Source organism: Salmo salar, chromosome 14 (genome assembly GCF_965601325.2).
Source record: "Salmo salar chromosome 14, fSalSal1, whole genome shotgun sequence".
In the NCBI taxonomy this organism is placed as follows: Eukaryota; Metazoa; Chordata; class Actinopteri; order Salmoniformes; family Salmonidae; genus Salmo; species Salmo salar.
In genome coordinates this window covers 24,638,499-24,655,733 of record NC_138304.1, presented here as the reverse complement: position 1 = coordinate 24,655,733, position 17,235 = coordinate 24,638,499, and the positions used below count along the sequence as shown (strand labels likewise).

General features: G+C 40.7%; 1 protein-coding gene across 1 annotated transcript in view; it reads left to right on the top strand.

Annotated features, from left to right (window-relative positions):
- Positions 1-17,235, top strand: part of LOC106569071 (BMP/retinoic acid-inducible neural-specific protein 3-like) — a 107,574-nt gene that overhangs the window by 50,727 nt on the left and 39,612 nt on the right. The window contains exons 3-4 of the mRNA XM_014140029.3: positions 7,996-8,186; positions 9,463-9,644. Of these exons, the coding sequence (XP_013995504.1) occupies positions 7,996-8,186; positions 9,463-9,644 (373 nt within the window). The remainder of the gene's footprint in view (positions 1-7,995; positions 8,187-9,462; positions 9,645-17,235) is intronic.

The following is a 17,235-nucleotide window of genomic DNA, read 5'->3' as shown; positions in this document are numbered from 1 at the left end:
GGCTTTGTGCCATGGATTATCACTGGAGGCTCCGTGCCATGGATCATCTCTACAGGCTCCGGGCCATGGATCATCCCTACAGGCTTCTTGCCATGGATCATCCCTACAGGCTTCTTGCCATGGATCATCTCTACAGGCTCCGGGCCATGGATCATCACTGGAGGCTTCGTGCCATGGATCATCACTGGAGGATTCGTGCCATGGATTATCACTGGAGGCTTCAGACCATGGATTATCACTGGAGGCTTCGTGCCATGGATCATCACTACAGGCTCCGGGCCATGGATCATCACTGGAGGCGTCGTGCCATGGATCATCACTGGAGGCTTCGGACCATAGATCATCACTGGATGCTTCTTTCGTGGAGCTGGAACAGGTCTCACCGGACTGGGGAGACGAACTGGAGACCAGGTGCGCAGAGCTGGCACAGGGTATACTGGGCCGTGGAGGCACACTGGAGGGAGAGTGCGAGGAGCAGGCACATGCTCACCACGATAAGCACGGGGAGTTAGCTCATGTCTCAACCCTGACTCCGCCAATCTACCCTTGTGCCCCCCCAAAAAATGGGGGGGGGGGTTGCCTCTCGTGCTTCCCCGGCAGGCTTCTGTATCTCTCCAATACTTGCCCCCAAGTCGTCTATCCTCTCTCGCAACTCCTCCAGAGACCAGGAATCCATCTCCTCCTGGGCACACTGCTTGATCCAGTTGTGGTGGGTAGTTCTGTAACGGCTGTCGTAATGAGGGGACCAAGATGCAGCGTGGAACGTGTTCATGATTTTTTATTTGAATCAAACAAACACTCGAACCAAAATAACAAAGGGAAAACAAAAGCGCACAGTTCTGTCAGGTACAGAAAACTAAACAGAAAACAACTACCCACAAACACAGGTGGGAAAAGGCTGCCTAAGTATGATTCCTAATCAGAGACAACAATAGACAGCTGCCTCTGATTAGGAACCATACTCGGCCCAAAACAAAGAAATACAAAACATAGAATGCCCACCCCGCACCCTGACCTAACAAAATAGAGAAATAAACCGTCTCTCTCAGGTCAGGGCGTGACAATGAAATAAATAAAAGCTGAAATAAATCTTAAAATAAAGTGGTGATCCTAACTGACCTAAGACAGGGAATTTCTACCAGGATTAAATGTCTGGAATTGTGAAAAACTGAGTTAAAATGTATTTGGCTAAGGCGTATGTAAACTTCTGACTTCTATGCCTTGTAATATAAGAGATTAAGGACAGATCTAACTCACAGTTCAGTCCTTCAGACATTTTAAAAATACATGTCTTACTCTGGTTAGAAAAGAAAAGTCAACATACTTCATGAATTGTGTATCTGAGAGTTGTGGAATCCAGCTAAAATCTGGACAGTAGTCAATTTTTTTTTTAACACCAGCCCCTCATTGCCCCAGCATGTTATAACAGCCTCTTGTCCCATAACAGATAACAATGACATGTGTGGTGCTTTTAATAACCATTTTGCCTCAGCTGACCATCTATTTGAAAGAAATAGTTTCTGAAAATACCTCAAGCTCCACTAGTCTTTTATTCACCTCTAAACAAATAGCAGAGAATGGTGCACTTTCAGGCACTCACTCTTTTTAAGAATGCTGTGCCTTGCAAAAAAAAAGGTAAAAATTCCACAGGAGCTGATTCGCTTCATTCCTTTCTACTGCAGCTTTCTGCCGCCGTCATTGTAGAACTGTTGACCCACATTTTGTTTTTAACAATTGCTTCTGGTGCTATTCTTAAGATCTGTAAGGCGGCGCATGCCCTCCCCCTTTATCCTTCTGACCTGGATAACTACCGCCCAATCTCTAAACTATCTTGCCTTGCAAAAATATTAGAATCACTGGCAAACTCTCAGCTAAGAACTTTTTAACTTCAAATGATATTCTTAATGTGTACCACTCTGGTTTTAGACCTGGACATAGCTATGCTTGTCTTAAATGAAAAATGTAATTGCTGTCATATTTATCGATCTGTCCAAGGCCTTGGATACTCTCGACCATCACCTACTCATTCAGAGGTTGTCTGTAATGGGCATCGACCAGGCATCTTGCATCTGTCAGACAGGACACAATATGTGCTTTCTGATGGTTTTAAGTCAAATTACCTCAATATTACTAAAGGTGTCTCGCAGGGGTGGATTTTGGGACCTGTCCTCTTTATTATTTATATAAATAATCAGCAAAAATCTAACATTCATCTGTATCCATATAACACTATTATGTACGCTATTGCCACTACACCTGACCAGGCTAGGTAGGACCTGCAATCTGATTTTGTTGCCCTGCAGAAGTCCTTGTTGATTTAAAATTGGTACTTAATGCGGAAAAAACTAAATGTATTTTGTTTTCTAATTTTCTTACAAATATTTCAGATGGCTTACCTATTTATTCATTGGATGGTTCTTTCATCGAGCTGGTTCCTGCATATAAATATCTGTGTATTTGCATTGACAATAAATTGACATTTAAAAACATACGTATGAGCTAGTTAAGAAGCTGAGATTTAAGGTAGGCTTCTTTTATAGAAATAGATCATGCCTCTCCCTAAACAGCAGGATTCAGATTGTACAGTCAACTTTCCTGTCAGTTCTTGACTATGCGGACAAAATGTATCAGAATGCAGTAGCCGCTACTCTTAAACCTTTGGATGCCGTCTACCATAGTGCCCTTTGCTTTATCACAGATGACAGTTTTAACACGAATCACTGCAAGGTTGGCTGGTCCTCATTAATGTCCAATAGGTCACTGCATTACTCCCTCTTTGTTGACTAAGTTCTACTACACAAGCCTACGACCTACCTACTGTAACTTTGTTGTTGAAGTTTAAAACAAGTTACAAAACACAAAGAACTCTTGAGGTTCTTCGGGTCTCCGCAGAATTAAGGAAAATACGCTTACATTTTTATGCGCCCCACTGCTGTAACAATTTGCAGATCTCATTAAAATTGGACGTTGGGACCTAGTAGCTGAGAAAGGTAACTGTTTTTTGCGTAAGTTATACTGAACAAAAACATAAACGCAACATGCTACAATTTCAAAGATTATACTGAGTTACAGTCAATTGAAATAAATGATTTAGGCCCTAATCTATGGATTTCACATGACTGGAGAGCATAGACCCACCTACTTTGGAGCTAGGTCCACCCACTGGGGAGCCAGGCCCAACCAATCAGACAAAAAAAAATCCCCACAAAAGGGCATAATTACAGACAGAAAAAAACTCCTCAGCACCCCAACCCCTCCCCCTCCTCAGACGATCCCACAGGTGAAGAAGCCGGATGTGGAGGTCTTAAGCTAATGAGGTTGTGACGCCGGTTGGACGTACTACCAAATTCTCTAAAATGACATTGGTCGAGAAATGAACATTAAATTATCTGGCAACAGATCTGTTGGACATTCCTGCATTCAGCATGCCAATTTCACACTCCTTCAAAACTGTGTGTAATTGGCATTGTGTTGTGTGGCATTGTGTTGTATGACAAAACCTTTATTGTCCCCAAGGTGCACCTGTGTAATAATCATGTTGTTGAATCAGCTTCTTGATATGCCACACCTGTCAGGTGGATGGGTTATCTTGGCAAAGGAGAAATGTCACTAACAGGGATGTAAAAATAATTGTGCAAAACATTTTTGCTAAATAATATTTTTGTATGCATGGAACATTTCTAGGATCTTTTTAATTCAGCTCGTGAAAAATGGGACCAACACTTTACATGGTGTGTTTATATTTTTGTTCAGTATAAAATGTATTTACATTGCATTCGGGAAGTATTCAGACCCCTTAACTTTTTCCACATTTTGTTTTACGTTACAGCCTTATTCCAAAATGGATTAAAAAAATATCCTCAGTCTACACACAATAACCCATAATGACAAAGCAAAAACAGTTTATTTTTGTTGGTGCATATGTGTACTTTTTTTTTTAAATACCTTACTTTCATAAGTATTCAGACCCTTTGCTATTATACTCGAAATTGAGCTCAGGTAAATCCTGTATCCATTGATCATCCTTGAGAAGTTTCTACAACTTGATTGGAGTCCAACTGGTAAGTTCAATGAATTGGGCATGATTTGGAAAGGCACACACCTGTCTATCTAATGTCCCACAGTTGACAGAACAAAAACCATGCCAGGAGGTCGAAGGAATTGTCCGTAGAACTCCGAGACAGGATTGTATCGACGCACAGATCTGAAGGGTACCAAACAAATTCTACAGAATTGAAGATCCCAAGAACACAGTGGCCTTCATCATTCTTAAATGGAAGAAGTTTAGAACCACCAAGACTCTTCCTAGAGCTGGTCGGCCGGCCAAACTGTGCAATCGGGGAAGAAGAGCCTTGGTCAGGGAGGTGACCAAGAACCTGATGGTTACTATGACAGAGCTCCAGAGTTCCTCTGTGGAGATGGGTGAACATTCCAGAAGGACAACCATCTCTGCAGCACTCCACCAATCAGGCCTTTATGGTAGAGTGGCCAGATGGAAGCCACTCCTCAGTAAAAGGCACATGAAAGCCTGCTTGGAGTTTGCCAAAAGGCACCTAAAGGACTCTCAGACCTTGAGAAACAAGATTCCCTGGTCTGATGAAACCAAGATGGAACTCTTTGGCCTGAATGCCAAGCATCATGTCTGGAGTAAACCTGGCACCCTTCCTACGGTGAAGCATGGTGGTGGCAGCATCATGCTGTGGGGATGTCTTTCAGTGGCAGGGACTGGGAGACTAGTCAGAATCGAGGGAAAGATATGAACGGAACAAAGTGCAGAGAGATCCTTGATGAAAACCTGTTCCAGAGCGCTCAGGATCTCAGGTCTGAATGTCCTTGAGTGGCCCAGCCAGAGGCCAGATTTGAACCTGTTCGAACATCTCTGGAGAGACCTGAAATAGCTGTGCAGAGACTCTCGGTCGCAGTGTGGACTCCCTGTTAAAATAAAGGTTAAATAAAGGCTAATATATACTGAAAGCAGCTGTTGTGATCCAGGTTAACCTGTTGGCTATAGCCGTTCCGCTAGCGGAATGCCTAGCCAACATCCAATGGAACAGCATGGCGCGAAATACAAAACATCAAAAATCTAATAATTTCAATTTCTCAAACATACGACTATTTACACCATTTTAAACATACACTTCTCCTTAATGTAACCACATTGTCTGATTTCAAAAAGGCTTTACAGCGAAAGCAAAACATTAGATTATGTTAGGAGAGTACATAGACAAAAATAACCACACAGCCATTTTCCAAGCAAGGATATATGTCACAAAAACCCAAAACACAGCTAAATGAAGCACTAACCTTTGACGATCTTCATCAGATGACACTCCTAGGACATCATGTTACACAATACATGTATGTTTTGTTTGATAAAGTTCATATATATATCCAAAAACAACATTTTACATTGGCGCGTGATGTTCAGAAAATGTATTCCCACCAAAACTTCCTGTGAATGAGCACATCAATTTACAAAAATACTCATCATAAACGTTGACAAAATACATAACAATTATTTTAAGAATTATAGATACAGTACTCCTTTATGCAATCGCTGTGTCAGATTTTAAAATAGCTTTTCGGCGAAAGCACATTTTTCAATATTCTGAGTACATAGCTCGCCATCAAAGCAAGCTATACAGACACCCGCCAAGTTCTGGGGTCACCTAAACTCAGAATTAGTATTATAAATATTCTCTTACCTTTGCTGATCTTCGCCAGAATGCACTCCCAGGGCCGGTTTCTTCCACAAGAAATGTTGTTTTTGTTCGAAATAATCCATATTTATTTCCAAATATCTCCGTTTTGTTCGTGCGTTCAGGTCACTATCCAAAGGCATAACGCGCGAGCGCAATTCAAGACACAAAAAGTCAAAATGTTCCATTAACGTTCTTAGAAGCATGTCAAACGTTGTTTACGATAAATTTTTATGGTATTTTTAACGGAAAATTGCAATAATATTCCAACCGGACAATAGCATATTCATTCAAGAAGAAAAAGAAGGAACGGCGCCGTTCTTAGAAGCATGTCAAACGTTGTTTACGATCAATCTTTATGGTATTTTTAACGGAAAATTGCGATAATATTCCAACCGGACAATAGCATATTCATTCAAGAAGAAAAAGAAGGAACGGGGCGCTCGCGGGATCGCGCATCTTCAATCCCTTTATCCAGGCAGTCCACTCATTGACTGAGCTCCTTTTCTCTGCCCAGTTACAGGAGACGGATGAAACAACTTTCTGAAGGCTTTTGACAGCCAATTGACGCCTTAGGAAGTGCACTGTAGTTTCGATAGGGATTAGAAAAAAGAACTACAATTCTCAGATCTCCCACTTCCTGGTTGAATTTTTCTCAGGTTTTTGCATGCCATATGAATTCTGTTATACTCACAGACACCATTCAAACAGTTTTAGAAACTTCAGAGTGTTTCCTATCCGAATCTACTAATAATATGCATATTCTAGTTTCTGGGCCAGAGTAGTAACCAGTTTAATTTGGGTACGTTTTTCATCCAGCCGTAAAAATACTGCCCCCTATAGCGAAGAGGTTAAATCCATACATACTGTACAGTTGGTTATATTTTCTATGGATTTAGGCTGCCTCATGCAAGCATGCTTTATGAATACATTTTCTAAATCACGCCCTCAACGCAGGTGTGGAATACATTCTCATCTGCAAGATCTGATACATACAGAGAGATCTAGACGCTGTTATTAACTTATTAAACATTATCTTCTATGTTGTAACTGAAACTAACTTAGAGGTAACACTCATAGAAATAGAATGAATCACTAATTATATGGTGATACGTTTTACAAACATGTACAAGTAGAAGCCTTGGAAAAATTCTGTTTCATTGAGAAACGTAATGGAATGTTAAAACAGTGGTACTATCCAGGTGCTGTTATCGAATGGGGAATGGAGTAGAGGTAGAGAGTTTTGGCTTAAATAATTCCCTGCAATCCTGCAGAGCTGCAGGTGCAGTCAGCTTGTTCTAAAGCCCTGTAATTAAGAGCATCTATCATCATTAGCACTGGAACGGTCAGCCAATGCTTTTACAATTAACTCTTCAAAATCCCCATGGAAGAAAAGTAATTCTCTGTTCACAACCTCTGTCATCACAAATTTTTCAGTCAAGACAACATCATCCAAAGCTAATGGGCAGCATCTCATGGTCTTTGCACATTATAGGCAAAGACTTGTATGATAATGTGATGTAAGATTTGAGGTTTACTTTGGATGCTTGGATTATCCCTATCAACATTGGTTTGCAATTGCTTCGTATCCCTCAAAATTATTCCAAAGACCGGTGTTTTTTTCATGTTTTGAAAGAAATATTTGTGTACACTACTGCACATTTTTACAGAAATTGGACAAAAAAGTTTGTTCTTAAAGTCTTTGAAATTGTGCAAGCCATACTTAGTACTAAATAACAGTATGCAATTACACTTTAATTATTATACTTACATGGTATGGTACTACCAATATTATTCCTGTGGCAAAATGCTCATATATTGTAAGGTTGGACTAAATATGTTTTCTATACTTTCTTTCATTGAATAATGATCATCAAACATTTTCCATGTTCTGTACTGTATGTTGTCAAATAACTTAAAATGTATTTGATGTCTATGCCATTCATTCACATTTCCTGTAACAGTTGGTCTTGACAATATTGTAATGCTGACTTCAAATAATCTGCAAAATAAATGTCAGTATGGAATGTCAAGTTACATTTTGCCAAATAGCATGTTGTTCTTGATGTTTTGTTCTTTTTTTTGTTCTGAAGGAATACATACATACAGTATATTATTATTCAAATGTAATCCTTTGTTTTGTTGGAAATGTATGCACTTCAAGCTATATTTTCTGCTGATATTTGCATTCTCTCACATAAGTATCAACCAATGAATTGACCCAAGCACCATGAATCAGATGGATTTAAAAATTGTCCCATGGTTCACTTGAATTGAGATCAGTTTGTTGTTGCAGGGAATTCAGCCATTGGAAAGTGAACAGCTTGGCTACAGAGAAGAGGGACGTTTTTAAGGCCCAATTGCCGCTGGCGCCGGAGTTTCTACGCAACCTGAGGTTGCTGGGTCGAAGACCAAGTCTGCAGCAGATCCACGAGAACTTGATCAAGAAATATGGAACTCACTTTTTGGTGTCTGCTACGCTAGGAGGTAAGCAACTTCACATACACCTACTCAGTGGCACTTAGCTTTATGTTTTGTGGCTAAGGGATGTTGTTACTCATCTTAGTCTGTTCTCAAAATTGCTTCGGTGTAATGTCATCTCCTCAGATATTGATCATGTTGACTGCCTTAAAACAAACCAAAGATTACTCATACTGTATATATTTAGTCTGCTCATGATATCACTGTTGACAGGGCAACAGGCATAGTGGTTAAGAGCATTGGGGCAGTAACATAAAGGTCGCTGGTTTGAATCCCTGAGCAGGCAAGATGGAAAAATCTGCCGTTTTGGCCTAAAGCAAGGCAGTTAACCCCCAATAACGACTGCTGCCCGGGCACCGATGACATCGATTAAGGCGGAACACGCATTTGGTTTGAATACATTCACTTGTGCAACTGACTAGGTATCCCCATACCAGTAATTTCCGTCAAACAAAACTTAATTTTTACTATTCAAAATAAGTTAATGTTAATACATATGGTCAGTCATTCTCTGTTGGTATGGACGAAGTCTGCTTTGTTGATTTGGCAATCCATGATTCAGGTAATGCTGAATACATGAGGAAATTCCAACAGTTATGCACATAGTTTGAGATATTGAATGCTCTTCTCCCCCTAGCATCTAAAAAACCTATTGGACAAACAGTCCTGGTTGTGGTCTCTAAACATTTTCTATGACATCAACCAGAATACTACTATGTCTGATGATACGTAGGCACTAATTATGATGCCACTTAATGGTGGATATATGAACTGAAGTTACAGAGTCGAAGTGACAACAAAGATGAATGCAGTGGAAAAGCCATACTGAGCTCTCGTAATTACCGGCTCAAACAAAAGGGATGGGACTATACACTGCATGCTAATGAGATAATTGCAAATAGTAATGCACACATTCTTATGCTGGGTGCTGATGGTATCGCATAGCCTCAAGGTAGAAGAGAGCTAAGTACACTGTCTGGTCTAGCAGAATCATGTGAATACTATAGTGTTCTTTAGAAAAGTCTGGGTTTTCATACAAGACAGAGATAGACCTTCACAATCTGTCTGCAGTCTATGAGCTTTTGTCTGAATGCCTCCGTTAATTCCTTTCATGGAGGATAATGGCACCCATTACTCTCAACAAGTATTAAAACTTTCGGTGTCATTATGATTAAAGTGACCCAGTTCTTTTAGTTGTTCTTTATTATTAAGGACCATGTGTAACGTTGATTGAAGATCCCACTGGGATTTTTATTTTCTCTTCTATTCTATCTTTCTACAGGAGAAGAATCGTTGACAATCTTCCTCGATAAGCAGAAGCTCAGTAAGAAATCGGAGGGACAGGGAAACAGTTCTGTGGTCTCCTTGGAAGTATTGCATCAGTTGGCTGCCTCTTATTTCACAGACCGCGAGAGCACCTTGAGACGACTTCACCACCTACAGATAGCCACCTCCGCCATAAAGGTAGATCTACTGCTACTCTCAAGGACACTCAGTCATTGAAACATCCAGTTTCTCTTTCTGAATATATTTGATTAGTTTGACAGAGTATATTCCATTTTTCAGCTGATTATACATGGAACTTGTATTTAGCCGGTTTATTTTTATGTGAAACAGAATGAAGGTAGACTACTGAGACCTTTGGCATTGAGAATTTGTTCTGTCGCTCTAATACAATGCTTAACTCTAGTAAAGGAAGGTCGCATGGGTAATGTTTTGTTGCTTAGCAGCTAACTACTTAGCATACATTTGAGTTCCAAACATACACTCTAAAAGGCAGGATTATCATCTGCATGCATTGAGTACTGGTGTATCATGATGACAGGAGGTGAGTGGGTGGACAGGGCTTGCTTTAAACTCATTGAAATAACCAAATTAATTTAACACCGGACTGTAAGATTTCTCAACTTTTCACCTTGATAAAAAAAAACTTATTCTGAACATTTGGGACTTGGCCATGATTTTGGATGTATGCTTATATTTGATATTTTAGTAATTTAGCAGATGGTCTTATCCAGAGCGATATTAGTGCATTCATCTTAAGATAGTGATATGTTGTTGTCTCGCCTAGCTATCGTAGGAAGTACATTTACGCAGACGTGGGATTTATTTAAAATACTCTTTAAAGAGAGGTAGGGTTTTAGACGTTGTCAGAAGATGGGCAGGGACTCCTTTGTCCTGACATTAGGGAGAAGCTTGTTCCACCTTTTGGGTGCCAGGACAGAGAAAGAAGAGCTTTGACAGTTTGAACGGGAACTGCCCAGTGCGAAGACATCAGATGTGGCAGAACGGAGTGCTCGTGTTCGGGGGAAAGGTTTCACCATAGCCTGAAGGTAGGGAGGGGCAGTTCCCTTTGCTGCTCTGTAGGTAAGCACCAGGGACTTGAAAATTATGCAAGCTTAAACTGGAAGCCAGTGGAGTGTGTGGAGGAGCGGGGTGACAAGGGATAACTTGGGAAGATTGAACACCAGGCGTGCTGTGACGTTCTGGATAAGTTGCAGCCAAAACAGGGTTGCAGTACTCGGAATGGGAGATAACTAGAACCTGCACCCCTTCCTACGGATGTTGTAGAGCATGAACCTTCAGGAGTGAGTCAAGAGAAAAGAGGAGAGGGCCTAGAACCAAGCCCTGGTGGACATTAGTAGTAATAACATGTGGTGAAGACACAGATCCTCTTCGCACCACCTGGTAGGAGTGACCTGCTGGGTAGGATGCAATCCAGAAGTGTGCAAAGAATGCACATTCCACGCAGCCCTGCGAGGGTGGAGAGGAGGATACAACCAAATCAAATCAAATTGTATTTGGCACATGTGCTGAATACAACAGGTGTAGACCTTACAGTGAAATGCCTACTTACAAGCCCTCTTAAGGATCTCTACAGATCGGTGTCCCACCCTCGGGACGATTGAGCTTATGTGCGCTAATGTGATTAGCATGACGTTGTAAGTAACAAGAACATTTCCCAGGGCATAGACATATCTGATATTGGCAGAAAGCTTAAATTCTTGTTAATCTAACTGCACTGTCCAATTTACAGTAGCTATTACAGTGAAATAATACCATGCTATTGTGTGAGGAGAGTGCACAGTTATGAACATGAAAAGTTGTTAATAAACCAATTAGGCACATTTTGGGCAGTCTTGATACAACATTTTGAACAGAAATACAATGGTTCATTGGATCAGTCTAAAACTTTGCACATACACTGCTGCCATCTAGTGGCCAAAACTTACATTGTGCCTGGGCTGAAATAATACATTATGGCATTAATAGCATTAATAGCATGGTATTCTTGCATTTCAAAGATGGTACAAATATTTTTTTTTAATGTTTTTTTTTCTGCTTTTTATTATCTTTTACCAGATCTAATGTGTTATATTCTCCTACATTCATTTCACATTTCCACACACTTCAAAGTGTTTCCTTTTAAATGGTCCTTGCTTCAGGTCCTGAGCTATAGGCAGTTAGATTTGGGTATGTCATTTTGGGCAAAAATTGAAAAAAAGGGGCAGATCCTTAAGAGGCCAGTGATCTGATGGTTCATGGTGTCGAAGGCAGCAGATATACATTACATTACATTATCAAAAGTATGTGGACACCTGCTCATTGAACATTCATTCCAAAATCATGGTAATTAATAGGGAGTTGGTCCCACCTTTGCTGCTATAACAGCCTCCACTCTTCTGGGAAGGCTTTTGAATAAATGTTGGAACATTGTTGCGGGGACTTGCTTCCATTCAGCCAATTCCTCCCAAAGGTGTTCGATGGGGTTGAGGTCAGATCCCTGTGCAGGCCAGTCAAGTTCTTCCACACCAATCTTGACAAACCATTTCTGTATGGACCTCGCTTTGTGTACGGGGGCATTGACATACTAAAACAGGAAAGCGCCTTCCCCAAACTGTTGCCACCAAGTTGGAAACACAGAATCGTCTACAATGTCATTGTATACTGTAGCGTTAAGGTTTCCCTTCGCTGGAACTAAGGGGCCTAGCCCGAACCATGAAAAACAGCCCCAGACCATTATTCCTCCTCCAGCAAACTTTACAGTTGGCACTATGCATTGGGGAATGTAGCGTTCTTCTGGCATCCGCCAGACACAGATTTGTCCATCGGACTGCCAGATGGTGAAGCGTGATTCATCACTCCAGAGAACGCATTTCCACTGCTCCAGAGTTGAATGGCAGCAAGCTTTACACAACTACAGCCGACGCTTAGGCTTGTGTGTGGCTGCTCGGCCATGGAAACCCAGTTCATGAAGTTCCCGAAAAACAGTTCTTGTTCACATACTTCTGTATATATATATAGTATATCTAGGAGGATGAGAACAGAGGAGAGAGTCAGCATGTTGTGCTGTGACTCATAGAAAGCCTTTCAGATACACTTTTTTACCCCTTCTTTCAATCTTGTCTCTTCACTGCAACTCCCCAACGGGCTCGGGATGCGAAGGTCGAGTCATGCGTCCTCCGAAACATGACCCGCCAAACCACGCTTCTTAACACCCGCCCAACCCGGAAGCGAGTCGCACCAATGTTTCAGAGAAAACACCATTCAACTGACAACAAGGTCAGCCTGCAGGCGCCCAGCCTGCCACAATGAGTCGCTAGAGCGCGATGAGCCAAGTAAAGCCCCCCCGGCCAAACCCTCCCCTAACCCAGACGATGTTGTGCCAATTGTGCGCTGCCCAATGGGACTTCCGATCATGGCCGGTTGTGATACAGCCCGGGATCGAACCCGGGTCTGTAGTGATGCCTCTGGCACTGTGATGCAGTGCCTTAGACCACTGCGCCACTCGGGAGGCCTCAGATGTTTTTTATTAAACCAAGCAGAAAGAGCCATAACTCTAGTACTATAGTGGTGTACCGTTTAGCCTATTAGATTCAATTGGGGTATTTTAGGCTTTTTAATGATCAGACTTTACATTATTTAGACAACATCCTGTCAGCTAGTCATTCATATTGTTCTTTAAATAGACAAATGTGTTAGTTTATTTTAGATTCGTTTATTTTCTGAATATTTACCTGTGAAGCTACATACCGTGTGGTGTAAGTTATTCTCTCTTACCAAATTGTGTCTTGTGTTCCCCAACCGTCTAGTTGCGTCTAGAGGACAAATGTCCCATTTGACCAATGGTACACTTGACTGTCATGACTACATACAGTACAATGCCTTTATTTGTTATGACAATTGTCCTTGAGGTATTGTGAGTAGGTTTGGCCATAGACTACACCGAGAGCAAAATATAATGATAGCAATATGACATGATCCCAGTAGCAGTACTATACTGTATGTTTACAGCTTGATTTACTTTTATTGATTGTTAATTGATTGAACTACATTTAATTTAATCTACTTAAATAGTGATGTTTGGACTGTACGATTACTTGTCAAGGTCTATAGAGTTACCATTAGCATTTCACAGAGGACCGGTACCTTAATATTTGTCAGAAAGTTTCACAATGGGCTGTACTTGCTGTATGTATCTTAGCTAACTGGCAGGCAGCAGGACTGTCTAAAAAATATTAGCTGCCAGGTCCGATTAAGCACCAGGAATCAGTGTTTTGAACGACACTGAGAATACAAAACATTAGGAATACCGACATGGTGAATCCAGGTGAACGCTATGATGTATGATCTCTTATTGATGGCACCTGTTAAATCCACTTCAATCAGTGTAGATGAAGGGGAGGAGACATGTTAATTAAAGAAGGATTTTTAAGCCTTGACACAACTGAGACATGGATTGTGTATGTGTGCTATTAACCATGTTTCCATACTCAGTTTTTATGCGTTTAAAGTCATGTATAAAAAAAATCATAACAACTGTGATGGAAACAGGAAGTTTCTATGCAATTTTATAAATGCCGACAGATAATTTGTTTGTTCGACATGGTGGGATCTTTTTTGTCTGTAAAATTAATGTGAGAAATGGTGGAGAATTTTTTAAAAATTAGCAAATATTGATATAATAACCATCATATCAAAGTAAACTTGTAATCACGCGATGACATGATTTGGTGTGTCCTCCCACTACGACTTGGGAAGCTATGCAGTTTAAATTAGCTTTCAGATAAAATAAGTTATGATGAACTTCACAAGGTGGTGAAAGTGTATGGTATGAGCTTGATGCTCCTTTCCAATAAATGTCAAGGGTCTTATTCTGGTGACATGATGTTCGATGCTTGACTGCCATTTTGACAAAAATAAACATTCTCACTCTTATCAATAATATCATCATGTAGACTAGCCCGCCTGCAGAGCCTCCCCGCACTATATCTACGAGCTGTTGGCTAGAGGGTACATGCAAAGACCGAGTGTAACAGCTGTCGTGAGAGAGAGTGGACCAAAACGCAGCGGAGTTAGTGTTCATCATATTTAATTAAGAAAGAACACTATACAAACACAAAATAAGAAACTGACAGCCAAACAGTCCTGTCAGGTGAAACACAATGACAGAAACAATTACCCACAAAACCCCAACGGAAAAACATGCACATGTGTGACTCCCAATCAACAACAACGAACTTCAGCTGTGCCTGATTGGGAGCCACACACGGCCCAAAACAAAGAAATACAAAAACATAGAAACAGAACATAGAACGCCCACCCAATGTAACACCCTGGCCTAACCAAAATAAAGAACAAAAACCCCTCTCTATGGCCAGGGTGTTACACCGAGTCAGCACATTTGCTATTTAACGCAACAGTTTTTGTGACAAAACTCTCGGGAGAGTTGAAAATGCGATGGAAACACCTTGAACATTACATTTTTATACGGTACATGAAAACTTAAGTGAAAAAGTATATTTTGTACACTACATCATCATGCAGTGATTTTTTTAGTTTGGTGGAAACACACCACTAGTTGGAAAATGCGCTTATTTTCTTTATGCAGATTTTTGAATATTTGCATGAAAATCTGCCACCAATTGGATGGAAACCTAACTAGTCAGGGGTTGAATGGGCAAGAAAAATATTGAAGTGCCTTTGAACAGGGTATGGTCGTAGGTGACAGCCACACCGGTTTCAGTGTGTCAAGAACCGGATCATTGCCGAGTTTTTCACATTCAACAGATTTCTGTGTGCATCAAGAATGGTGCCCCACCACCACCCAAAAGACATCCAGCCAACTTGACACAACCGTGGGAAGCATTGGAGTCAACATGGGCAAACATCCCTGTGGAATGCTTGTCCATGCCCCAACGAATTGAAGCTGTTCCGAGGGCAAAATGGGGTTCAACTTAATATTAGGAAGGTGTTCCTAATATTTTGTACACTCGGTGTATGTTATAGGACAGATAGATAAAAAAAATCATATGAAGCATTCTGCAAATACCTGGCTTCAGCCCTGCAGTGCTTCAAGATGAGAAGCTGCTGGTTACATTTTAGCAAAATTATCATGTCTAGTATGCGAGCCACCTGCTCCTCAATGCTCTGCCAACTGAGCTAATCATCCATGAGAGAGTGGGATGTGCTTGACCTGCCTGCGTACATGGCTTTAGGCTTTGTGGTTGTAATGAAACTTCTGGAGGAGGAATGAAATATATTATCTTACGTAATGCAGGGGGACCATAAAGTACTTCAACTTATTTGGTATATATCACAGTACGTGGAATGAAGTATAGTCCACAATATATAGCATGTAGTGCTGCACTGACTTGATATTGTTTGACAAGGGTCGATAGAGAAACAATATTTTATAATAAATCATCTGTAAAACACATTATTTATTGAGTATTGTTGCTTACTGGCAGCATTTCTTTTGTAAAGAAATACAATCTTACTATCTTACATAACTGCGAGGGAGATTTGGAAGGAGATTTGCAAGGGAGGTTTATATTGATAGATGCGCTAAAGAGATCAATTTACAGAATCTTGCCTTTTCACTGTTGCCTTTAACATTTTTGAGCTCCGTACTACAGTATATTATTCATATTTCATTGGCTTGGAGGAGAAGATTGACATGGATGAAAGTATTTTGTTAAGGGAGATTTTAGCCTGGGGCTTTAGTGAGTGTTCACACTTGCACATTCTAATGTGGGATCGCACCAACCTTAGCCCAGGTCTCGCTGGCCCTGTTCGAGAGCAGGGTTAGCACCGACTTTTAGCCACAGAAACAGAAACACACTGTCAAAATAGCCAGTGTGAAACGGGGTCAAGAACAACGCATAGAATTTTCACTTTCCAATCAGAAAAGCAGAATTTTATCCTTCCATCTGAGAACAAAGACTTGAAAAAAAAACAATCTGTGTGAAAACATTGGTTGCTATGGCTAAGAAAAACGGTTGCTATACAGGCTGGATAATATCTTCTCACTTAGCTAGCCAACTGCTCCAAAAACTCTACAGCTGGAAGGGCAGCAAATTCTCCATATTCATCTGTTTTAATAACTTTTCAATGTAAGGGATAAACACAGACGTTCTGTACATTACCTTGGAAATAATGGATGACGAAGCGAGACGAGGCAGACACAGCATTCTCTGTATAGGGGCGAGATCACATTTTTTTCAATGAAACATCGTTTCCGAGGTCGGACAGGCAGACAGCAAGGTTTATACAAACCATCACATACAATACTGTCTTTGGTATATTGAGGTTAAGACAAGAGGATTCTAATATCCCATAACTCTTTGCGCCACTACTCAAGGGACAAGCTTCTACATTCGGGAATGACTGGGAGTGAATGGTAGTAGCACAGAAAGTTTGCCATCAAAGTGAAAAGTAAACACATTCGTAGTGAATATCAGCTAACTACTCAACAGTTTTACTGTCATTCCTATCCAGCCACTTTTTTACTGGAATTCCTGACCGCTGGTCCCACGAATATTAATTTTTAACGTTTCCTCACAGAATTATTACAGTGTCTTAATCTTCCCATCTTCAATTACATTTAACATTACATTTAAGTCATTTAGCAGACGCTCTTATCCAGAGCGACTTACAAAATGGTGCATTCACCTTATGATATCCAGTGGAACAACCACTTTACAATAGTGCATCTAAATCTTTTAAGGGGGGGGGGGGGTTAGAAGGATTAGTTTATCCTATCCTAGGTATT